Raw genomic sequence first — 26,486 nt, forward strand, 5'->3', positions numbered from 1 at the left:
GAGAACATGCAAACACCACACAGGTGGGGCCGGGATTGAACCAGGGACCTCAGAACTGCGGGGCCAACACTTTACCAGCTGACCTATTCTTTTTAGAACCACGGTCTGATGAATTTTAATTGTACGACCTGATGACGACAAGTGCCAACTATTGAAAACGCCACGATGGAAATGCAAACGGCACATGGCAACACATAGAGGGACTCCCTCTGACTGTATAATTTCTAGATCTTACCGTGGCCTGCTCATGGACTAAGTGACTAAGTCAGGAAGTTCCACAATTGACCCCTCCATAGAAATTGCGCAATCCGTGTCACTGACCAATCAGAGGCCAGAGATCTGCATAAACCACGCCCCTTTTTTGAACCCGCAGTTTTCTCAGACAACGCTGCATGGTCCAGTATAGCTTCTGTTGGTGTTTTATTGCGTATTTGGGTTCTTTAACAACAGATATGGTTAAGAGGTGTAGTCACGGACTTTATAATAGTGACGACAGGTATCCTGAAAGGCTAGTTGGTGGAGTTCAATTCGTACCCTTTCCAAAACCGAAGACCCAGTACGAAAAATGTCTTTGATGGATCAAACTTTGTGGAAGTCCGCATGATCAACTGAATCCATCAACCGGAACAGATATGTTTGCACGAAGGTAAGCCCTATATTTGATTTTCAATACATGTCTCATATAAATGAATGAGCAGTTCTTCGCTTGCATAACATAGCTAAGTGTGAATGATCGACACACTTGATCTGTGTTGAGCGATATTTTGCGATGATCTGACTGCACAAACGTGTCCCTTTGATCGCGGCTAATTAGCTAAGCTAAACCGGACTAGCAGTCCTAAAAGCCTTCGACGTGCACCGAGACACCAAGACTGAAGGAAGGATGTTTGAGGAAACTAAAGTAGTGATTGTCGTACTCGGTCGGGACTTACGTAGGTTCGGCACTAATTCAAGAATAATTATTGAGGGGAGTGCGTGACGTTACACAAAGAAAACGAGAGAAACAACTCGTAAATCAAGCCTCGCCTTCTTTTCCTTCATACGGTGGTTCACAAATGGCTATACAGATACACATACAGATTCTGCACACAAGTGTGATATGTAACAGGAAAATAGGAAACTGTCAATGACGAATTCGTCTTTGGGTTATAATATATTATATTATGTGGCTTCTCGGTCTTCCTCTGACTCTGGAAAGATCTCGCGCTAATATCAATGGTTTCTCCGTCGATATGCATGTAAATACCATTGAAATACTCCTCGCTGAAATACTTGAAGCCCTGCTGTCTGCTTTTCAACGATATTTCACTGTTAGCTAAGAATGCGAGTGAGAAATCAGCCGGTAAATCGGACAGTTTCGCTCTATTCTTTTCTTGCTGCGCCGCCCTTTTTGCTAATTGTTTGTCTGACGTAGGCGCACGTGGCGTGACGTCACTTCAGGAGGCCTGGTTAAGTGCCCTGTACGGAGGGGTCAATTTAATGAGCGAATGAGGTGGTTTAAATGACGAATTGTTGTCAGTATTTTTGGGAGGCGGGGTGGTGTTGTTGTGGAAATGTTTATTTTGCTCAAAGGAATCGTGACTCAAATTTGGAGAAACTGATTCTTTTGCAGTGGTCTTAAGCATTTTTTTTTCCAATTTCGGTACACACTCTATTTTACGAAAAAAATGTGAATTTTGCGTTTAGCAGGCCGCATAAAATGATGTGGTGTGCCAAAGTTGACTCCCAGACCTTGAGCATGGCTTTTGTATACTTATTTTGTGACAGATTATTGAAAATTTGTTCTCAAATAAACTCATCTTCAGTGCATGAAGATGAAATGAGTTATGAATCAAAAGCAATCTTTACATTGTAAGCTCTTTTTGTTCTTTTAATCAAACAACTTTGCGCTCAGCTGTGAACAACAAAATTAACAATTATCTTAATGACATTTCAATATAATCAGTTGTTAGATTAACAAGTTACTGATAATATAGTCATTGTTGATAATACGTTTTCTCCCTTTGAGGATCTGCTATGAATGATCACGATTTTCATCGCCTGAAATCATTTAATCTCATATAGTTGTCCTAACTTTAACATGATGTCCCTTTAACAGAACAACCCTCGTCATTTACACATCCTCAGTTGTCCACTGGAGGTGAGCGGGGACCACTTACAGTGTGCCCACAATTAATTGGTATGTCCTGTGTTATACTGATTCGCTGACATTTTAATGAATACTAAACAAAGAGGAAGCATTGAAACAGCTCATCAAAAGGATTTCCACACACCAAAAATATCATCCTTTGAATCCCAGGGGGGGTGGGGGGTGTGGGGCTTTTAGTGTTTGTCAATGCTGATCCAGCAGAGGGAATGAGATGAAATAACCCAGTGCAGAACCTGCAATGATGCCGAGGAAGATCCAAGTGTTGAAGGACATGATGCACAACATCAACATGTAGCCCAGAGTCACCTGCAGCAAGTGGAGCAATGTCTGGACTCCATGTAGCAACAAGCTGGGGGCGCAGATACAGATAATTACTTCATCCATCCAGCCATTAAACTCAAGCTACATATGAATTCCCATCATATTACTGTATTTCACTGCCTCGCTCTCTCTCTTCTGAAGAAAAAAAAAAAAAAAAAAAAAAATATATATATATATATATATATATATCTTGCGCTCTACTTTTATATTAGGCCTGTCATGATACCACATTTTTTGGACCATTTATTTTCCTGAAAAACTATCATCATGACAAATGATTGTATTGATGTTTTTTCATGAACATTGACTTTGTAATGTAGAACAATAAAATATCTTTTAAAAAATCTGACTTGATTCTGTTCACAAAAATTGTATTTAACAAATGTTACACATTTGGCACAGAGGTAGAAAGAGTAAATGCCTTAACAGTCAGGTTTCAAGTTGGTTATGAAAAAAGCGGACCAGAAGCAACATAAATGATGCAAGTTGATCAAAGTACCCATTTTTTTGTCAAGATTTGTACTATTTTTTTTTTTTAAATACTGCAACCATTGTTTAAACGCTGCTTTGCCACGATGTTCTATGGCTAAATCTCATGCAACAGTGAGTACCCTGTACTGTATATAATGTGAGCTTACAAGCACCATATACACTGTCACATTAGCATTTTTGGGCAAAGGGTTACATAATTGCAAGGTGACGGGAAACGGGCAATGTGTTATTGTGTTTTTTGTTCCCAGCTGAAGAAACTGGGTAATGGTTAAAGTTGTGTTGTCGTTGTCATTTCCTTCTCTCTCTCTCTCTCTCTCTCTCTCGCTCCCCTCTCTCTCGAGTCTCTCTCTCTCTCCCCATCTCTCTCTCTTCTATCTCTCCTCCTCTCTCTCATTTCCGATATCCCGTCTCTCTCTCTCTCTCTCTCTCTCCACCTCATCTCTCTCCTCCTCTCTCTCTCTCCCTCCTCTCTTCTCATCTCTCTCTCTCTCGTCTCTCTCTCTGCATCTCGATTCTCTCTCTCTCTCTCTCTTCTCTTCATCCTCTCTTCCCTCTCTCTCTCTCTCTCTCTCTCTCTCTCACTCTCTCTCTCTCTCTCTCTCTCTCTCTCTGAATGAGAATGACCAATTTGGAAAAGAGTGAAAGAATGTCTGTCGTGGAGGGGGGGGGGGGGGGGGGGGTTTGGGGTTTGAGTTTCCTCCTGAATATTTTTTTGCTCCTATCGGAACACAGAGTGCACAGCACTTTGCACTTTGCCGGGAATGTCCACTTTTTGTATGTGTTAGGTTAGACATGTTGATACCGTTTTCGGTCCTATCTGCACAGTTACACTTTTTTCAAGCCATGCCCGTCTGAAACAGTTTTTGATTCCAGCATCCTTGTCAATTGCCCTCGCTTGATCTTCATCCTTTTTTTCTAACACTTTCGCCATCGTAAAACTTTGAACACACCGTCGCTCAGTTCGCCCTAAGTCCCACGCGACATTACTTGGCTAACTAACAAGTTACACTGCGATTTCTGAGAACCGAGAACACATGTACATGGCAATGGTGAAACTCGATTAACCACTAACACGATTGGATCGTTATACTGTATAACTCTGTTGTCCAATCGAGTAATCTGCCGCAAACAAGTTTTAATGTTTATGTCGCAAAATGCAAATATTTACACTACCGAGCAAGTTAGAATGGCATATGATAGTCGTGCTTGTCCGAGCACTAAGCTGAACTTGCAGCTCGGAGCCCACCAGCGAGAGACAGGCGCACGATACCCTACCCCCTGAAATTTTCTCAACGGATTTGCGCTTATCTCGAGAATGGTCATTTTGGTCTGAAAAAGTCGAAATCCGCCGATTGGCGGAAAATTCTCATCCCTGTCTGTCTCACACACACACCTTGGGGGAGGGACACTTTTTGGGAGGTACCTCCCACTAGAGGCTGGCTGCCGAAGGATCATTACGGTGACTTAAAATACTAAAGCAGTATTAAAAAACACAAAGTGCAACATGTGCAATACAAAACAAATCTATTTCTGTTTCATTCCACAATTACTCTATCCATTCATTTTCCGTACAGTTTACCCTCACTACAGCATAAAGTGTGGTGAAGCCTATCCCAGCTATTGACAGGTGAGGGGCCGGGAATACGATGTACTGGTCGCCAGCCAATTACAGAGCAAACATAAACAACCATTCAGCCTCATGTTGAGCAATTTAGAGCAGGGTTCTAACAAGTTGGCCTCCTATATACCATCTCTCTTTCTACACGGCAGTTGCGGCGATGCGCGTGTAACCCCACCTCCTCCTCCTTACCCCTCACCTACTGTCGATAGCGACAGGTCAGGTGCTTGAAGAATAGATCTTGGGGTAAAAAGTCTGGGCACCCCTGATTTAAAGTACAGGGAGTACTCGGGTTAAGACGGTCTCGACCTAAGACGTTTCGACTTTACAATGCCCGTCCCCCGTCTGCTATTTTGTCTGGCTAATGCTTGTCCGTGTTTATGCACCGGGGAGTATCTTTGCATTTTTCGCCTTCCTTTTTAGACATTATCACTCCAAAGAAGAAAGCTTTGTCTTTTAGCAATCCTTCTGCCGCCAAAAGAAAATCCATTACCATGGAAACGAAGCTCACGATCATAAAAAGAGACACCAACACCACCATTGCTTCAGTCGGTCGACTGTGGTGACAATCATTAAAGATGCGCATCGCAGTAAATAGTAACCAGGAAGTGTTGTGTGCTTACACGTATATATCCATCCATCCATTTTCTTAGCCGCACGATAGTCGCAGGAATACTGGAGCCTATCCCAGCTGTCAACGGGCAGGAGGCACATTTACACACATGCAGACACGGGGAGAACATGAAAACTCCACACACGGAAGTCCGGGATTGAACAGCTGCGCCTCATAACGTATGTTGTTGCTTTACCGTACGAGCACGAGAGGCTATTAACCAGTCATGATTAAATGTGTGCAAATTTCCCCGCTGATGAATAAGCCTCAACTGTGAGAGCCGCAGCTTTATCTTGTCAGGTTCACCCCACGGGAGGTTAAAGAAGGACTATTTTGGGTGCATTTTCACAGTTTTGGTGCAGAACAAGTCAGCATCTTGGCTTAGCTAGAACGAATGGTCTGTAATGCTAAGCACCGGAGATGTCAGGGGTGGAGTCAAGGATGTTTCTTCCGTGTTTGGCTCTGAAAGCTGACACATATCCAGATTTTGCTTGGATTTAAAATATGTTCTTTATTTTCAATTAATGTCCAAAATATATGTAATAATAATCACACTGGAGGGTTTATTGTACATATGAATTTTGGGGGGGAGTCTTCCTTTAAGTCGCTACTGTAGGAACGGATCTCAGTCGTCGACCAAGGACTCCCTGTATTTATTTAACTTACTATGCATGTTTTAAGGATTTGGGAGGAAACTGAATATGAATAAGCAAAACTTCACACAGGCATGGCCGCATTTGAACCAATGTCCTCAGAACTGTGGGGCAAATGTCCTAACCAGTGACACATCGTGCCGCCCCATGAGAACTTTACATTTAAAATTATTTTCTTTTAGGAGTATCTATATTTATTTTAAAAAATCTAATCTTTTACAGATGAAAATGAAGGGAATGGCACAGGGTTCCTATCACGTGACCGGATCAGGGGAACTCTATCAAGCATAGCGATGTTTTTCTCAGTCAGCATTGTTGGGATTAAGCAACCAAGCATTGTCTTGCCACAACTTGTGCCTCTTCCCAGACATGGAATGAAGCAAACGCAGGAAGACCTCTTCGTAGATGTGGGAGTTGATCATCTATCTGGCCCACAATAAATAAAATACTGTATATCTTTTGTGGTGCTAATTCTGAAACTTTGATACACCTCGTATTTGGTAAAAAAAAAAAAAATGGTTAGCTGTAAAAAAAAAAAAAAGAGTAAGCTGCAGAGAAGAAAGAAAAATTACCTGCGTCTGGTTCTTGGAAAGACAGGATGTAATTCGTTGGGAGTCATTGAGGATTCAGAGGGTGTATTTTCCAGCACAGATCTGCTGTCACTCTGTTGTGATGGCACACTGCCATAAGGACTCGAATACTGAACCAACACCGTGCTCCTGCTAAGCCAAACCCTCCACACTTTGAGAAGCTCGTAGAAGACTGTCAGGAGCATGACTACGAGCACTGACACAAACATTCCTGAAGAGACACACACACATGAAACACGTTTTACAGTTTTCCAACATAAGAGATTGCAACAGACTCTGAATATTAAATAATGTACAAATGACGCCACATGCAGTACAACGTATCCCATAAATGACGGTACACACACACACGCACACACACAGCAGCTAAACAGGTCAAAGAATACAAAATGTAGTGGAAGTGCTATGGTTGAACGCAATTCAATCCGCTACCCTCGCATAGGAGTTCAGTGTTTAGATGACTTTGGAGGAGTATTTTCCCCCAATGCCTCAGTGTTTTGGATATTTCCCGCTATATAATGCGTTTTAAAATACCATAAATACAATTTAAATCGCACCCTCTGGAGTAAAAAATATCTAGACCACCAAACAAAGTGAATCTGTAGGTCCGTAAAGGGAAATAAAGAAAACAAATTTCAATATTTTCTTGACTTCTTACCCCCAGGGCTGTTCACATGCCAGAAGTCAAACAGGAGTGTCACGCTTTTTGACACCTCAAAAGTCATCTAAAAAAAAAAATTAAAAAAAAATCAAAAATATAAGAGAAATGTTAAGACAATGATGAGTAGAATGGCAATATTTAACAGTATTATTGCCTGTAAGCATTTTCATGCCCTTTGATTAGGATCTGCGTGTATTTTCCACATCCCTGATTAAAGTTAGATTTTTCTTAGGTTTCTTTGGTTCTGCCTCAAAATTTAATTACTTTTTCCTTGGGGTGTATGTCACGGAAGAACCCATTTTCACAGACATTCATGTTGCAAAGTGCATGTTCTTTCACCTCTGCAGATCACGGTTCACACAGTCTAGTTTAGAGACGGTCAAGCCAGAGGCGAGGTTAGTTGGGTCATCATGCTGTCACGTTCCGAAGCAGGTTCCACTGGTCGTAGCCTGCCTTGGGGAAAAGCTGGATAGGGAATGATGTGAAAGGACCGGGAGTGGCAGAGCACACACTGGGGAGACCCCCTCCACCCAACCTGGTCACCAACTGAGCAACGCCTGTCTGGACCCTCATCAGAACGTGACTGCATGGGAACCCAACACTCCTCTTACTGATATTTTGATCCTTCTGAAGGGTCACCTATGGGAATGATTACAGTACAACTTGAATTGTCTGTATATTGACACCCTGAACTGGACGCCAGCCAAACGCAGACCAGCACACTAACATTGTTTTCCCTATTGCGCAATACGCATTCTGCATTTCAGTTGAATCTTTTTAAATCTCAAAACATCTTTCGCTGTCAAAGAAGCTTTTTTGAGGGCCAAGTTAATTTCAATCGCAATATGTAATGAGTATGCTCTGGCTGCTCATATGCTGATAATGGAGTATTCAGCTTTGCCTCAAGCACAAAAACTCAAACACATGCAAAGCATACAAAGCAACGGCCATGACAAACTTATCTTAGTAGTAGCCATAGAAAGATACATTTTCACGAAACTCACAGGCATTATGCTGAACTTGCTCGAAGTGTCAGTCGTGGTTGTGTAGTTAATAACGCTGGTGACTCATGGCGGCTTTCTTTGGTGACACTTGATGCTTCAACAGTTATTGGCTGAGTACCGGGCACGCAGTTCTCCTTGCGTTCCTTAAGAAAGAATGATTCCGCCCCAAAACTAGAGCACCTCGTGACTTTAGACAATAAACAAAAGACTGACGGGTACTGGAGTTTTTCCAACGACGGAGGATTGTCGAAACAATTCCGGTTTATGTAGCTTTTGCGCATGCGCACTAGCTGAATAGCTCGCTAAATCATAGGTATGAGATTCTATGTATCGGAATTCAGTACCAGCCCGGCCATGTTGGAAAGGTCGACTTTCTAAGTCGTAACTTGCTCAGTTCTCAACCCATTTTCGAGACATTTACTCATTTTGCCAACGCCAAAGCGTGTGTTAGCAGGACGAAATGTTATTATTAAGTGGAAAAAGTTGTATCTATGTATACGTTTTACCTTTGGAAGGTTATTCCCAGTTCCGTTGCTAAGATTGTACTGCGTTGCGTTCAGCCGTATGCACCAAAAAATCTCGACATATCCCCCCCCACCTCTTATTGTTTTAGTACACACATGAAATGTTCTGACAACTTTGACCCCACTAGGTTTTATATATATATATATATATATATATATATATATATATATATATATATATATATATATGTGTGTGTATGTGTGTGTGTGTGTGTGCGCGCATGTATATACATGTTATTACGTCATCTTGTATGTCATAAGAGGTCAGAGACATGTGATAGAAAAAAACTTCACATTTCACCTATCGTTAATTTATCCGATTAGTCTAAGGACTGTGGTGGCGTCATTTGAAACCTATCCATTGAGTAGAATTACCATAGCTTGCACAGCGATGCTGCTGCTAGAGCATTCAAGTCAGCACTGCTGTGCTTATGAGGGTGATTATTTATATTAAAACCTCATTTAGCTTAGAGAACTACGTGATCCTGACCTCAATATTGCAATTACCAGATTTTGTTGTAAATCGGTGCTTAGCAAAATGCACAGGAAATCGAAATGTGATAGAATCTGATTAAAGAGTGATATGTTTGAATTGTAATGTCTACACTAATAGAAAACCTCAGAATTCAATTAGGATGAATATATTCAAATTACTTTTAATGGCAATAATGTAACCCTGCAGCTTCATGACAACTGGAATTTATTTTAGAATAAAAGCAAGAAATGCTATGTGTTTTGGAAGCGCCTCATAAAAAAATCAAGTTGACATTGTTCACAAATGATCAAACACAAGTGAGATAACTTTATTGTTCTATTGTACACGTGATACATTACATATGGTGCAACTACTGTTACCTGCATACTGCACCTGTAAACGAGTTACAAGTTGAAAAAAAAATAAGAGGGAGGAGGAGTATAATAACAGCACAAAAATGTGGTTAATCATAAAGCTATTGTACCCTTTGGTCAACAAGAATACAGGAAAAGCAGGGAAGCCATTGTAAAATCCTTTCTGCAGATCAAACAGCTGCTGCTCTTGGCAATGTCGAGAATTGCACACATTTCTGACAACATTTCCTGCAGGTGTACAAGACTATTGTCTTTGTGTTGAAGCTATAAAGCAAAAGTGTCCAAACTATGGCCCGGTGGCCATTTGTGACCCACAGCCATTTTCCAGTGTACCACAGTATATACATTGACAGCAAATGAGTGGAAGTGGGCATCACGTTTGTTGTTGTTGTTGTTGCAACATCCACATCCGGTGTGTGGGGAGGTGGTTGTGTTTGATAGGGATGACCGAAAATATTAATACATTGGTTTAAAATACAGTAGAGCTTTTCTAGTTATGTTAAAATGGAAATAAACTAAAAAAAAAACAGTTCTCTTTATAATCCTGTAGTGAATAGACATTTAGTAATTCATTTTATGCAGCAAAAAAATCTCCACTTCCTGCACCTGTCAAGGTCCGATTTGTGAGCATATCACTGACAGTATCAGAACTGCTTTAAAAACAGATTCCCATTATTTTTTTGTTCTGAATGTGGAGTTAGGATTTGGATGCTATTCAATGCAGGGGTGCATCTAATCTAGTGTGATCCGGGGCCGGCCCCAGAATCTTTTAAAATCCTAAACAATTAGCTCAACAAGATTTATTATCTCAACAGAAATCATTGACATTTTTAGAAACAAGTAATATGTAAACCACAGGGAGTGTAATAGCTTCACTGAGTTATTTTATTTTGTTCAATAAATTAACCATTTTTAAGTGACCCATTCATCCTTTGATTTTTCTGCATGGGATTCCTAAAGGGAAAAAGTTTGGACACCCTGGCTTTGAAGCAACATTTGTATGAATGAAGTGCATTTGCCATAGTCCACATGAAGCTGCGCTTGTACAGGAGCACACACTGACCAACACCAATAGAGGGGGAGTAACTCCATCAAATGTTCCAACAGTGGATGACGGGACCCAGAACAAATGTACCACAGCCATTTTACTCATGGTAAAACCAGTTAGTTTCAGGACATGCTAAAGCTGAAACCCACATGGCAATATTCGCGACTAAAGTCAAAAAATAGTGCTGAGATTTTTAAATTCATACAGGAAGAAATAAATTATAAAAATAAAAAACAACAATAATAAATGAGATACATTCAGATCAGCAGTCTATGTTATGTTTAACCTAGGTAAATGAAATCAGTCTTGCAGAAATGTGATTGATGCATGTCATTAGTATGATGACAGGATAAATAAATGCAAAATTCAAGTGAAAGAAGGGAATATTCATTTGACTTAATACAGGTTGTATTAGGTTCAAATAAGTAAATGAAGCATATTTCAAGCCATATTGGTTCTGAAGTTAATGTCCAACTATTTTGTGCATGAATCTAAAAAAAAATCCATCAATTTTCTCTTGATTTTAAAAATAAAAATTCCAAGCGGAGTATCTGACCTTGGGTGGTTCAGATCAGGAGAATTTTCTATGCGAATACACAATAAGTACCAGAACAAAACAAGGAGTCGACCGCCAACATGGCAACTCTTGATATCGTCGGAAACATATCGCTTGTCCTTTATGGTCGAAAGTTAGCTGGAACCTATCTCGGCTGACTTTGGGCAAGAGGCAGGATACACCCTGGACTGCTTTCAAGCCAATTACAGGGAGCACATTTAGAAAAACAACCACTAATGCTCCCACCTATGGAGGATTTAGTCTTCAGTTCATGCATGTTTTTGTAATTGTTGTTGTTTTGGCCAGAGAACCCAGAGAAAACCCCACAAAGGCACAGGGAAAAAAATACTATGTACAAGACAGCCGGCTCTGAGATGCTAACCACTACTCCAACCTGCTTACTACATTCAAAATGCACAGCAAAAAGATCTATTAAAACTTATTTTCCCAAGAACTTCCAAAGTAGATAGATAAAAACAAAAAATAAAATTGCAAATCTGACACCCAGTGCATGACTATATGTTCATGGGGATGGAGACAAGAGCCAATCCCTCCAGTGTTTTCCGAGCGTAGTAAACAGTGTTGTGCTATCCGGGCATGTTGGGACACTTCTTCCATTGAGAGGTACTTAGGGAACATCACCTCAACATGACTGATTGTGAGGATTTTATGAGGGTTTGAACTCGTCACTCCATTTTAAGGCTATGTCCTGTCACCCTGCAAAGGAAACTAGTGTTGTGCGTGAATATTATAAATGCAGAAGATGATCAATGACAGCATTTGATTAATGATGGGCTGTGAATATAGACAGAGCTGTAACTGTGACTACAGGAATGGGTTGTAAAACGAGTCTCAGTGCCACATACTGTCACACCAACACAACAATGATGACCGGCACACAAAATTTACCGGAAAAAGAAGTTCAAAGCCTTTTGCAGCTTTGGTTGATTACTGATACTGGTGCTACTGGTCTTCCCTAGCATGAGCTGCGTCCATCTCATCCACTGCGCATAAACCTAGGTCAAACTCGAAGTTCAGCTGAGGTTGTGCTAGCTCCATAATGGAGACTATGAACGTGATCCAAATTCCTCTGTGTGCGTTGATGATTGATGAAGCCCAGCGACAGGACATATTGCGTTCAGGGGAAGGAACTCCTCCAAAGGCAGCTCAAGCAGTCTTTAGTGTCTGTTGTCTCTCATATGTTGTTTGTCCCGGTCAGGCCCATCTACAGTGGAATTGCAGTCCAGTCACAAAGCATCACTTCAGGTTAGGTCTCTCATCACGATTCCAGTGACTCCACTGTTACGCTGCCCATGTGAGCAGGTCAGACCACAGACAGAACGCTAGAGTCTCAGGTAGCAGTCTGTACAGGTCACTTCAGGATACTGTCACGTGCTGTTTGACTACAATGTGCCAAATAAAGCACATTAAAAAAATTAAACTGGGTTCACATTGGTTTCCCTTGAAGCAGATAAGTTTTTTTTTTTTTTTTACATATTTTTTGTACCACCTTTAGTTATTAAGTTGCTCTGTCTATAATTGCCTGATTGACTACGCGATCAAAATCCCTTCTTACTTGTCGAGGACACATTAATCTTTGGTGTTTTGGAGTTGGTGCTTTGTCCATCCAGGGTATTTCCATGATGTGGAGCTACAATATGGGTGGTCCTTTGTTACCCATTTTTTCTAGTGTCCACTGTTTAAACTGAAGTCAGTGCTACTGCAGCTTTCTTCATAAGTGGGCGGAGGCTCTGTTATACAGCGATACAAACAAAAAAGCATGACATATTGCATTACATATTTGAGACATTCAGAGAAGTCATATTTTTCTATTGTGTACTGTTTCAACTGAAGTAGGTGCTACTGCAACTTTCTTCATAAACCATTGGAGGCTCTGAACAAAATGTCATCCCCTGAACTTAGTTCATGGTCACACTTTAACCTAAAATATATCACATTGTGAAAATATAATTACAAATTCTATTGAGTACTAACTAACTAACTAACTAACTAACTAACTAACTAACTAACTAACTAACATTCTATTGTAGTCTGTTTTAGTGTTTAGAAAATTTGAGATACCTTTACAATATATGGCAAAACTACAAAAACAATATTTACTTGACTTTGTCTTGCAACACAAAGCTCTCTGGTAGTTATAAAAAGTCTACACACCCCTGTTTAAATGTTTGTTTTTGGTGACAAATGAGACAATGAAAAGAAATAATTTCATAACTTTTTCCATGATTAATGGGACCAATAATCTGTACAACACAATTGTCAAACAATATTCTAAACAGGTAAAGTAAAAAACAACTGAGATAATATGATTGTGCAGGTGTACACACCCTGATAACTGGAAACGTGGCTAGTCACAGAATTAACCAATTGCATTCATACCCATGTTATATGGGACTGAGCCATCCATCCATCTATTTTCTTTGCTGCTTCTCCTCATAAGGGTTGCGGGGAGTGCTGGAGCCTATCCCAGCTGTCAATGGGCATTAGGCAGGGTACACCCTGAAATGGTTGCCAGGCAAGCGCAGGGCACAGAGACAAACAGTCACACTCACAATCACACCTAGGGTCAATTTAGAGTGTCCAATTAATGTTGCATGTTTTTTTGTAATGTGGGAGGAAACCGGAGTGCCTGGAGGAAACCCACGCAGGCACGGAGAGAAGATGCAAACTCCACACAGGCAGGTCAGGGATTGAACCCAGGACCTCAGAACTGTGAGGCCAACGCTTTACCAGCTGACCCACCGTGCTGCCGGGACTCAGCCACTGATCTTAAAAAAAAAAAAAAAAAGATTGGATGGCTCATTGCCCACCAAAACTGAAGTCGCCATCCGCCATCTTGATACTCCCAAAACAACCAAGCCGACCTGTGCAGCGACAGCTGTATTAATCGCCAGTTTCGTGGCTGTGAGGAAACATTTCACAGGTAAGTTAGAAAGATTTACTTTGACACTGTTAAAATTTGTTTGTCAAGGGTTTTTTATTTTCTGATGAGCTTAATTCACTTGAACAAAGTTTTATTTACGGTTGTTGTTGTTCACTGTTCACTTTCTTCTTCGCCTTTATAGGCCGACATTTTTTCACGAAAAACTGATGTAAATATTTTCCAAAACTTCATCAGTGGATAAGCAAGAAAACACATTTTCTATGAAATTTTTGATGAATTTCATAATCCCGAACTCTACAAGATGAATTTGATTTTCAAATGCGAAGAAATAAGTTTAAGTTTTCTGTCTGAAATAGGACGTCGCAGAGACAACAAATGAACAATGCGTTTATCATGTATTTTCCCATTGCAAGTCCTTATTTCCAAAAATATATCTAACTGATTGACTTAAAATTGTATGTTTGTAATGACAAAATATGCTTAGTTTTTTGCTATGTTATGATGATAGTGCTTCACAGCGTATTTTGGGAAAAGTTAACATGTCAAGGAAATCGGGCCCTAGGTAATATGCAAGGTGTTATATGTCTTTCCTTTGCACTTAGCCTTTTTTGGCTTACCTTGTCGAATTAAAAATCCTTCATGTTACCAGAACTGAGAAAATGTCAAGCTCACACGACCAGTTTTAATTCTACATGCCAAACTTTGAGAAAAAAAACACCATAATCCAACCTGGAAACCATGTCCTCCACACGTTTTGGGAGTACGAAAATGGCAGCCAACTGGGTTCAACCAATTGATATACTGCTCGATGTGTATGCCTTATACAGTCTTTTTTTTTTTTTTTTTTTAAGATCAGTGCACTCAGCACACAATTGGCACCATTTTAAGTGGCATTGATTAATCCCAAATCAAGTTTAGTTCTTCTAGTAGCCTGACATTCATCTGGAGAATATATGGGACAACAGTAACAAGTGAAGTTCTCATTTGCAATGCCCAAATGGCAACAGACAGCAGAGTAAAACAAGGGAAACCAAAACCAAATAAATACATAAAAAACAGCCAGTGGGATATGGTTACATAATAATTTAAGTTATATCACAAGGGTAATAAACGGTTCAAAACAGTATTCATCACAAATTCCTAATTAACCAACATTAATGGTGGAAAGTCTTTCAAATTTATTCATCTTAGTCTGATTTTTTTTATATTCCAAGACCCAAACATTTAAACATGGGTGTGTCGAATTTTATAGTCACTGTAGTGCTAAATAAACTGTAGCAATCAACCAAATCAGTTTGCTTTTTTTGATACAGTAAGGAAAATCAAAAGCAACAACCCGGTCATCTGAGTCATATTTCCAAGCATATACTTTCGCGATGGATATGCAGTAGAGAAAATGGAGGGATAGCTATTGCTCTGTGCTTACCATGAGGATAGTCCCAGGTGCTGTACTCTGGAGGCAAGATGAGCGAACATGAAGTGGGAACAGGTGTGGGGTCTCCCTCAGTGAAAAAAGGTATGGTGGCCCCAGTTGAAACGCAGAACAAGGGGGCAGAAGTGTCGGACTGTCTGCAGCCAGAATGGAGCACTGTACTGGGGGTGTGGCTAAAAGCGCTCGGCGACATGGTTACAGGCTGACCAGAGGGATCTTGCTGAGAATGACTCTTGGTGGGGATCTCTTCGCTGGCTGCACCACCTACACATAGTTCTTCATCACCGTCAACGGGAGGGGCACTAGGTGCCACCCCTGCTGGATTGGGTGATATGGCCATGCCACAGGGATCTGGACTGGTAGGTACAGTCCTTCCAGGAGACAAGTTCACGGCAATGTTCCCAATGTAGATGGGCAGAGTGACAACCGCATCTGGAGATTTTAATGCAACCTGTAAGTACAGATAATTTGGACTGTAATTTTTCTTTCAGACAAATAAGTAGTACATTAAAAAATTGATTTAGAAGGGAATGGACAGTAACGTGACAACTTCAAACAAAAACATTGTAGCATTATAATAATTGAATCACAAATTTGCTTTAATAAAGTAAACACTTCTAGCCAGTCAGTGTCTAACATGAATTATCAACAAGGATTGGAAAGTCTGTGATAAAGAAAAAGTAACTGAAACTGCTTGTCCATGCAAGTAACTGTCACCTTTTTCTCAAAATATTTTTATATATCTCATTGGTAAGAACCAAACTAAAATGAGTGCTAGGGACAATTTAAAGGGCCAATGTCATGAAATGCATGATTTTCAGTATGTTATTAATGAAAAAATGTCAGCCGACATGGACCCATGCGTTTTATCACCACAAAACATGATTTTGACGTATACAGCTTTTTGTAACTTCCGCCATGAAAATTCTCTCGAGGGATTTTTTTTCGAGAAGAAGCAGGAAGAGACGTACATGGCAGGACCGCCCTCAAGTGGACTCGTTTGTTTCTATTAGTTTTACGTCCGGGAATGTAGCTTGTTCCTTCTTGTTAGCCAAAATGCCGGCTCGTTGCATTGTTGGACATTGCTTGAACACTCGGAAGGATGGATTTACCCTTCATAAGTTTGCAAGAGACCTGGTTGGTCGCGAAAAATTGATTGCATGGGTGCAAACGACTAGAGCTTTGTGGGTTCCAAATGACAGGTAGGTGTGTATACAGCTACTAAAAAAAAATAATAGTTTGGGGCGGACCATGTAAATCGGTCTCTCATGACGTAACAAAAAATCCGTGTACGTATGACAGGCGTGCTAAATGTGTCGATGTGCGCGTCAGATGGCGTCGGGCTCGGCGAAGACGGCTGCTGCGTCGCCTCGCCAGCGAAGGCTGCCGCGCCAGCTGGTGGACAGCAGCGGCTATGAACACCCCCGACAATGGCGCACTCAGCTGCGTGCGACAGGGGTTGCAGCTTATATGGCGACCACTTGGATGTCGTCAAATGACACTAACGTAACTTTGCGCATAGATGACGCTCTCTTCGCTCATATTTATTTTTTCGTATAGACATTGAAGGGAATAATGTTACATGTATTTTTCATTGGAATATCTATTTTACAATGTTTATAGGGACCTTTAAATAAATTCACAAATATACCAAGAATGACCAGTCAGACTGACAAACCTGAATGAAATAGTCAATATCTATGAGGCTACAGCCTGTCAACACTGACTGAGGAAGAGGCGGGACAATGATCTGTTCTCTCCACTCGGCGTGTTTTCCTGCTTTCACTCCAGCTCCCTCCACTTCTGCAATGGTTCGGAAGTCGAACAATTGTCGCTTGGTCTTATAGGTCACTTTCTGGTAAAGAAAGAAAATCAAAGCCATATAATGATGTCACAGTTGCTACAAATCCTGTTCCACCTCTCTGTATCTTATTGCTGGGTTGAACATGGTTATTAAAAATGACAAGTAAATCACAATAAGTTCAATTGCCATTTTTACTTACGCTGGTATTAACGCTGGTATTAACGTAACAATAAACATTTATGGTTTCAGGGATGAAGTGGCAAACATACAAACAGAGGATTACAAAAACAATTGCAAAATCTCTTTTTTAAAAACTGATTTAGGTCTATTTTGCATTGCTGAATCTGAAAACGATGAGTCTCTCTGGTTAGGTTTTTTTTTTTCCAAATTGTTTAGTTTAAGAATAAAATTTTAAGAACATTTTATAACTTCTTTTGACTGTATGTAGAATAGCAGACATTGATAAAAGTAGGCTGCTGTAGAATGAATATTATGTCATCATTTATCCAAATTCAGGGCCTGAACCTCCATCTATTTGAACCTCTAAAGCAAAAAATGGCTGGACATGCAAACAAAAACGTGGCTGTAGTTATTTATTATCATAAGGTAATATAGTATGTCAGTATAGTACAAGTTGACCTGATTGAGTAAAAGGAATGTGATATTTGGATTCAGCACTTCAAAATTGTGAAAAATTAGGTAAAACAAAATTTCAGACATCACGTTTTTTTGTTGACCAGTGTTATCAGTTCATTTGGAGAGTTCAGGGCTTCAGGTTTTACCTGTATGAGACTTGCCAGGACACATCCTGTGTCTTTCCCAGACTTGTTGTGGATCTCAGTGGCTAACTTGATCACCTGACCGGGAACGTAGCCCCTGAAGTCACTTTGAGCTTTCAGCATGAGAGTCCCAGACTTCACCAAAAGGTAGTTAAATTTTTTAGTAGTGACAGCATAGCTCGTGTGCTGCAGAAACAGAGAATAAAGTTGAATGGTTTTGTACAGTACTGCAACGTATTATTGACAGCAAACATATCAAGTTCTCAGCCCATGATCAGTATCCTCTTATTTGTATGAGCTATACTACACTACACTCAAGTGTTGGGGTGTGGGGATATGACAGTCGGCCAATCCGGTACCACTTTCAAAAGAGCTACATGGCTCCTCATGCATCTGCTTGTGCATTTCAATTACATACTAGTAACAAAAGTATTCGTGAATCTCTGTTTTGTTGTCGATTGAATGAAGACGCATTACTGAAAAACTCGTGGTTGTGTCAGCACAAATCAGACTGCAAAGTGAAAGTGACTGGTGGAGGACAATCACAAAAAGAATGCTGAATGGGCCTCCTATTTAAACGACGTATACAGGAATACAGTGCTTTTCAGATTCTTATGGGGTGAGTTTTCATTAATGTTATTGTTACCTTACTGTTTGTTCAGAGTTCTGACAAAAATTGAAATGGTCCCGGTGGTTGTTACAGCAAAAATGGCTTTCCGCAAAATCACACATTTCTAGAAATCTACAAGGACATGATTCACTATTATTATTCTTGTTTTCTGTGAAGTTTGAAGTAAATTTGACGAGACACTTTCTCTCAATGACCCAGAAAATTAGATGGTTCAAACGCATGCTCCAGTTTGTTTGTTGCGAAAACCTAGCTTAGTTAGCACGGCGGCAAGCATTGTATTTATGAGCTCAAATTCACTGGATGATTGCACTTTTATCAAGTGCTAGCGATCATATACTGAATTACTTTGGGATAATTTTGGGTGGAGGCAAAGTTTTAGAGATTAGTAGAGAAGCAGGAGCCGATACCAACATCATGGCATAGTGGTTTGCTAATCTTCCTGGGAACCTCATATAATGAACAGGACAAACAACAGATGAGTACAGTCCATAGTACATCAATACACTCGTTACACGATTCATTGATACTGCAATTACTCAGAATGCAGAACATGCTACAGTTGAAAAAGTAAACATTAACACAAAGACACTAATTAATATTGTGATAAAATCCGAATACATAGTTGAAACAAAAATGTGTAAAATATATTTTAACACTACTTTATCCTAATTTTAATTCAAGCAACACCTCTTAGATGAAAACTGTATAAAGTGGATATAATAAAAACAAATAGCAGGCATATCAACGCTGCAGCCCAGCGACCACATCCGGCCCACCACATCATTTATGTTGCTGGCAAAAACAAATCATTTGCATCGACTTCCATGATTCTTGCTGAAATCTGTACCAAAACTTTGCATTGTAATAAATGATCATGTGAAGATATTGCAAGTGTTTTTCTTGTTGTTACCAAATGCCTTTTTATAATAACTTGAGCAATGGTCGAACAAACTAGTATCCTTGACTTCTGATTAGAAAATGAATTATCCATTATTTTGTTGTACATAAAATACTTTGACCAGGCAATTAAACATTTATATATTTTCATTTCCTCTGAGGGAAACCGTACCAACAATGTAGCCTACAACGAAAATCAGTTTGACACCCATGATTTAGAATACCAAGAAACTGACATTATTTATCCATTCACTCAGAAACATATCGTTTTTTTGTTTTCCAGGTCTGAGGAAAGCCAGAGACAGTGCCCAGCTGACTTAATAAAAGGTGCGGTACGCCTCGAACTGTCGAGACAAGCACAAGGAGAACATGCAAATGCCAGACAGTAAGGGCAGAGGCGATTCAAATGCAGAAACATTTACTGGAAGGCAAACCTGCTAACAGGAGCTGCCCTGTGATCTTCCACAGATGTGAAATTAAATAAGTGTCGATTGGAGGTAAAGGTTAATGTTTGTTTAATAAGACGTGCACTTACATCAATGTCTGGCAACTCATTTAGGTTGAGCAGGTTGAGAAGATAGAAGGGCCTCTGGGCTTTGTAGTCCTTGGCAAAGCGAGGCGTGTCAATGGCAGCTTTCACACGGTAGATAATTTTGCCAAACGGTCCTTCGAAAGAAGTTGGTGCTGCAGCTGATGGAAAGCCAGAGAAAAGGGGAATTTTAATACTTTTAATCTTTGAAAAAGGCAGCCACTAGAACTCATTTTTTTCCCAAAATGTAAGGGAACATTCAGGAATATTCTGGCATGTTATGTCTCAACTTTATATTTGTGACTCAAGACAAGAATATAGAAGGACACAGAAGGAAAACACTTGAGGCCAAGAATGTAAAATTTAACATGTTTGGTAAAAGTTTGTTTTACCTTTACAAGTAATTGTCCTACAGTGTCGTGGGTAGGCTTTGGAAATAAAGATGTGGCACATCCTTTGCCATCTACTGTTTTCCTTCAAGCCTGTTTCTCATTGAGCAATTTCTCCATGGACAAGTCTGCTGCTGCAGTGAATAAGAATTAACCAGGAGAGACAAGTGGTTGCAGTCATTGTGAAGACTGCCTTACAGCACAAACAGAGCAAGCAGCAGGCTTAAATTCCCTGGAGAGATGCTAGCAACACATGGATGTTAAAAGCAGATTGCGATTACAATCACAGGTTGATGCTGGGTGAAATGTTTTGATGAGTAAAGGTTTTAAGACTTTGTTTACGTAAAACATTGTCTTACCTTTTAAATACATCAAAGACCTTTTTTCATAAGGAATTTTTGTCAATTGTTTAAAGTGAGTTCCAAGTTAGATCAACTAGCAAAACGTGCTCTCACTGTCTTAGTCCTTCTTAGCTAACCTCTTTCCGGGCAGGATTTTATCTACCCGTACTTTGAGGTTCCACCACCAAGTCTCTTTTTCCTCTTTCCTACCAAAAGATACACCAAGTACTCTCCTGCCTTTCTCTCTCATTATCTTGACTGTAGTTATCTAGTATTCTGGAAGCTCCTCTTGTCCACTTTGAGACTGTCTCATCTCTTCCTGAAAGTATACAACAATCTTACCATATCAGGTTCCACTACATGGTTCTCTGTTCTACCTTTGTCATCATAATTTTCCTCACAACCATGAGTCATTTTATACACCGCCATCTTATGCTGTTTAGCTACACTCTCCCCAACCACGACCTGTCTGTCACCATTTGTCCATCAAACTTCCTTTATTGGATCTCAAACTTACCCATCACTTTTTCATCGCCCCTCTTTCCTTCACCAATATGTCAAATACAATCTGCAAACTCTCTCTATCCAGGATGCTCAGAACTATTTTATCTAATTCCTTTCAGAATTTCTGTCATCTCCAGATCACATCATATCTGTGGGTCATAGCCACTAATTACATTATACATAACACTTTCGATATCAAGTTTCAGCCTCATCACTCTATCCAATACTCTTTTCTTCCCTAAGACATTCTTAGAGGTTTCTTAACTCTTCCTTTAAGAAAACCACTACTCCATTTCTCTTACCATCTTTACCATGGATAAAATAATTTCAACCCTGGCCCTAAACTTGTAGATTTACTCCCTTTCCACCTGCTTTTCTGGACACACATCAAGCTTTCTCCGAACCATCCTGTTAACCGACTCCCAGGATTTTCGTGTCATAGTCCCAACATTCAAAGTCCCCACATTTATTATAAGGCTCTGTACTTTACGCTTCTCTTCCTGCTTGAGAACCTGCTTTCCACCACTCGATCTTAAACACATATAAGTTGAAACTGTTCTCGAGTTTCTATGGATCGTGTCATTTTGTTGCAGCATTTTTTTACATCTTTTATTTGACTTGATTTTGAGGACAGATTCTGTTTTCATGATTTCTTGACTGAACATGACTGGACGTAATCAGGCTTGGGTTTGATCAGTGAAAATTAAACAATAATTGTGATTAGCCACAATGAATGCATGATTTAACAAGTGGAGGTGGGGAGGGGGTTAATTATTTTTCACACCGGGTCAGGTAATGGAGTACATGTAGTTATTTTCCTTAATAAATGAAGTCATTTAAAAACTACATTTTAAAGCCCGAGTGTCATCCCTATAAACGTTCTAAAGTAGATATTGTAATGAAAAATACATATAACACTTAAATGTCTATATGGAAAAAAAAAGTGAGCGGAGAGCGCGTCATCCATCCACAAAGTTGCGCAATTGAGTGTCCCTCGACATCCAAGTGGTCACCATATTAGTCGCGTCATCTGTCCTTGACGTTAGCGTCACTTCCCCCGTTGAAATTGCGCAGTGCCTGCTACTACGGAAGTCGAACAACAGAGATATTCGCATTTTTCCGACGCCCCTTCTGACACCGAAGTTCTTTTTGAAAAGGACAACACCACATAACCAAGTGAAGTTACTGGGGCAATATTACACTATTGTTTTGAGCCCTCTGGGCAATATTACACTATTAATTCGAGCCATATTCAGATGATATCCGATCACGGCCAAACCACATCCTGTCCGTTCCTCTCCCGCGGCAGAGATGAGCCATCGCGGCTCATCGCAGCCGGCCGGTGTGGCTTATGACAGAGCCGAGCGGTGCTGCTTTAGGGGGGTGCTCTCAGTCGAGCCGGGGCGCTTTATGCGCGCACGCGACTGAGTAACGCATTCTCGGCTGGGTTCTTCAGAGCCGCCCCCGTTGCAAAGCCCGATGCGCAGCCTTCTCAGAAGCTGTGACCGCCAAATGCGGCGCCTCAGCCAGTGTGGCTGAGTTTCAGCTCCAGTGGTGGCATATAAGGAGGAGGTAGAGCCAGTTATGTTGCTTTTAGGGGTATGTTCAAAGTCGCCGGAGTACGCAATGAACACTATCAAGACATTGTTGGCTGGGCGATGCGCACATCGACACATTTCATACGCGGATCTTTTGTTACGTTATGAGAGAGACCGATTACGCGGGCCCTCCCACACTATTATTATTTTTTTTAGTAGCTGTATGCCCACATCAACACATCTCATAGGTGGATCGTTTGCTACGTTATGAGAGAGACCGATTACGTGGTCCGCCCCAAACTATTTTTTTTTGGAGGTCTATACACACCTACCTGTTATTTGGAACCAACGAAGCTCTCGTCCTCTGCACCCGTGCAATCCATTTTTCACAACGCACAGGGTGTCTTTCAAACTTATGAAGGGTAATTCCATTTTCCCGGGTGTTCAAGCAATGTCCAGCAATGCAATGAGCCAGCATTTTGGTTAACACGAAGGAACAACGAGCTACCTTCCCGGAGGTAAAACTAATGGAAACAAACGAGTCCACTAGGGGGCGCCTCTGTCCTGTACATCACTTCCTGCTTCTTCTCGAAAACAAATCCCTCGAGAGGATTTTCATGGTCGGAGTTACAAAAAGCTGTATACGTCAAAATCATGATTTTGTGGTGAAAAAACACATGGGACCATATTGGCTGTGGGTTTTTCATTAATAATATATCAAAAATCATCCGTTTGATGACACTTGAGCTTTAAGTTCACTTGGGTTACATTTGTCTGATATCTAAAGTACTTTTCTTTCATGATATACATTATACTGGGGAAACTATGCAAAAATATAAACTTTTTAAAAGGTGGCTAATACTTTTTCATGGGACTGTCAATATACAGTGCCTTGTGAAAGTATTCGGCCCCCTTGAACTTTTCAACCTTCCCCCGCATTTCAGGCTTCAAACATAAAGATATAAAATATTTTTTTGTCAAGAATCAACAACAAGTGGGACACAATTGTTAAGTGGAATTAAATTTATTTAAATATTTTAATCTTTTTTAACAAATAAAAACCTGAAAAGTGGGGTGTGCAATATTATTCGGCCCCCTTGCATTAATACTTTGTAGCGCCACCTTTTGCTGCATTAGCAGCTGCATCTCGCTTGGTGTATGTCTCTATCAGTTTTGCACATCAAGAGACTTAAATTCTTGCCCATTCTTCCTTGCAAAACACCTCGAGCTCAGTGATGTTGGATGGAGAGCGTTTGTGAACAGCAGTCTTCAGCTCTGCCCACAGATTCTCTTTTGGATTCAGCACTGGACTTTGACTTGGCCATTCTAACACCTGGATACGTTTATTTGTGAACCATTCCATTGTAGATTTGGCTTTATGTTTTGGATCATTGTCGTGTTGGAAGATAAATCTCCGTCCCAGTCTCAGTTTTTTTGCGGACTCCAACAGGTTTTCTTCCAGAATGCTCCTGTATTTGCCTCCATTCATCTTCCAATCAATTTTAACCATCTTCGCTGTCCTGCTGAAGAAAAGCAGGCCCAAACAATGAGGCTGCCACCACCATGTATGACAGTGGGGCTGGTGTGTTCAGGGTGATGAGTTTTGTTGCTTTTACGCTAAAAATATCATTTTGCATTATGGCAAAAAAGTTTGATTTTGGTTTCATCTGACCAGAGCACCTTCTTCCACATGTTTGGTGTGTCTCCCAGGTGGCTTGTGGCAAAGTTTAAATGACACTTTTTTTATGGATATCTTTGAGAAATGGCTTTCTTCTTGCTTAAACCTCTCCACAACAGTATCTCGGACCTGCCTGGTGTGTTTCTTGGTCTTCATGATGCTGTCTGCACTTTAAACAGAACCCGGAGACTATCACAGAACAGGTGCATTTATACAGAGACTTGATTACACACAGGTTTATTCTAATTATCATCATCAGTCAACATTGGATCATTCAGAGATCCTCACTGAACTTCTAGAGTGAGTTTGCTGCACTGAAAGTAAAGGGGGCAAATAATATTGCACGCCCCACTTTTCAGTTTTTTATTTGTTAAAAAAGTACAAAATATCCAATAAATTTTATTCCACTTCACAATTGTGTCCCAATTGTTGTTGATTCTTGACAAAAAAAATGTAATTTTATATCTTTATGTTTGAAGCCTGAAACGTGGCAAAAGATTAAGTTCAAGGGGGCCGAACACTTTCACAAGGCCCAGTAATTTACCAAGCAGATTTTATGTATTATACACTACGTAACACTTTCATTCCAGCATTAAAAATAAAACATTAAGTGACAGTATCTCTCAGAAACCACAGCACAGTGGCTAACTTTAATTTACATTTGTATAGGAATATATAACTGTTACATGTAACCTTTCCCGTGTTGTTACTAAAGCTACATATGAATTCTCATTATATTACTGTATTTTCATCCATTTTTTGTATAGCTTGTCCTTATTAGGTTTGCAGGTAAGCTAGAGCCCATCCTAACTGACTTTGCATTATATTTTTTTATTAGTTGGTAACAGTCAACCAGTGGTCACGTTTCACTTTGGAGGTTCCATCCATCTATCCATTCGTTTTCAGTCCCGCTTATCCTCACTAGGGTCGCGGGCGTGCTGGAGCCTATTCCAGCTGTCATCGGGCAAGAGACAGGGTTCCCCCTGAATAGTTTGCTAGCCAATCGCTGGCCTATATGCAGTATAAGCCAACAACCATTCATACTCACATTCACACGTATGTGCAATTTAAAGTCTACAATTAACCCACCATGCGTGTCTTTGAGATGTGGAAGGAAACTGGAGTACCTTGGAAAAATACTCACACAGGTACAGTAAAGAGAACATGCAAACGCCACATACGTCGAACTAGAGTCCTTAGAACTGTGAGGCAGACGTGCTAAACAATCGGTATTTTGCTGCATTTGGCGGTTCCACTTTGTGCAAATGGTATACACTCATATACAAATGGACAGATCCCAGGAAAAGGATGTATTCCACCCTGACACATCTTAAAAATCTCCCGCTTGTTCTCCTTATGCAAAGTCTTTCCATCAGAGAGCAGGAGAGGCGGTGAGGAAAAGCAAGGGGGCATGACAACCAATTAAACTCCGACTACACAACAGGAGAGGGACTAAAAATAAACCAAAGCCTTTGTGCCTCAGCCCACGCCAAGTGTGTTTGTGAGATAGCAAACTGCATTGCTACATTCTAACACAGCATATGTTAAAAGCAATGTAGAGATAAGACACAAATTCATTTAACAGTTCCTTACCAGGATTCACCACGCTACTTATTCACACACACGCACATGCAAACTGACACACACATCTGTAGGAATCCGCTTTGTGTCATAGTGTGCCATTTTATCAGTTGGCCTGGATTTCTAATAAAAACCCATGCAACAATTAAAAAACTAATGATGTCCCATAAAAAACGATGAAGTTAAACATGAAGGAAAGTTCACACCTGGGATGAGAAATTGGAAAGGGAAATTGTGTTCGCCTGCTGCTAGAGTCCCTGTGGAAAAAACAAAAACAAAACATTTTTCACTTATCGCACAGAGCAAACACAAGTAAAATAAATACACATGAAAAAGGAAACGCATTTGCTAGTGTGAAGAGAAGCATGAACGCTTGTTCCTTTATGATCGTACCCACATG

The 26,486-nt window shown here is 40.4% G+C and overlaps 2 protein-coding genes across 2 annotated transcripts in view; both read right to left on the minus strand.

Moving 5' to 3' along the window:
* Positions 1 to 1,828: 1,828 nt before the first annotated feature.
* On the minus strand, positions 1,829 to 8,375 carry slc31a2 (solute carrier family 31 member 2). The gene is made up of 4 exons (XM_061802179.1): positions 8,102 to 8,375; positions 7,095 to 7,161; positions 6,419 to 6,647; positions 1,829 to 2,498 (listed from the first exon to the last, which is right to left on the minus strand). Exons 1-4 carry the CDS (start codon positions 8,105 to 8,107, stop codon positions 2,333 to 2,335), a joined length of 468 nt encoding a protein of 155 aa, XP_061658163.1. The 5' UTR covers positions 8,108 to 8,375; the 3' UTR covers positions 1,829 to 2,332.
* Positions 8,376 to 9,426: 1,051 nt separating this feature from the next.
* Positions 9,427 to 26,486, minus strand: part of arrdc1b (arrestin domain containing 1b) — a 42,079-nt gene continuing 25,019 nt past the window's right edge. Inside the window, exons 3-8 of the mRNA XM_061801887.1 lie at positions 26,293 to 26,343; positions 20,062 to 20,216; positions 18,002 to 18,184; positions 17,094 to 17,270; positions 15,410 to 15,866; positions 9,427 to 12,829 (exon numbers count right to left, since the gene is read on the minus strand). Of these exons, the coding sequence (XP_061657871.1) occupies positions 12,765 to 12,829; positions 15,410 to 15,866; positions 17,094 to 17,270; positions 18,002 to 18,184; positions 20,062 to 20,216; positions 26,293 to 26,343 (1,088 nt within the window). The 3' untranslated portion in view covers positions 9,427 to 12,764. The remainder of the gene's footprint in view (positions 12,830 to 15,409; positions 15,867 to 17,093; positions 17,271 to 18,001; positions 18,185 to 20,061; positions 20,217 to 26,292; positions 26,344 to 26,486) is intronic.

Source organism: Syngnathoides biaculeatus, chromosome 17, assembly GCF_019802595.1.
Source record: "Syngnathoides biaculeatus isolate LvHL_M chromosome 17, ASM1980259v1, whole genome shotgun sequence".
In the NCBI taxonomy this organism is placed as follows: domain Eukaryota; kingdom Metazoa; phylum Chordata; class Actinopteri; order Syngnathiformes; family Syngnathidae; genus Syngnathoides; species Syngnathoides biaculeatus.

Coding starts and splice junctions, on each gene's coding strand:
- slc31a2 (XM_061802179.1), bottom strand. Junction 6,648..7,094: donor GCATGTGAACAGCCCTGGGG/GTAAGAAGTCAA, acceptor GTGTCTCTTCAG/GAATGTTTGTGTCAGTGCTC. Junction 2,499..6,418: donor TTTCCAAGAACCAGACGCAG/GTAATTTTTCTT, acceptor CTGCGCCCCCAG/CTTGTTGCTACATGGAGTCC.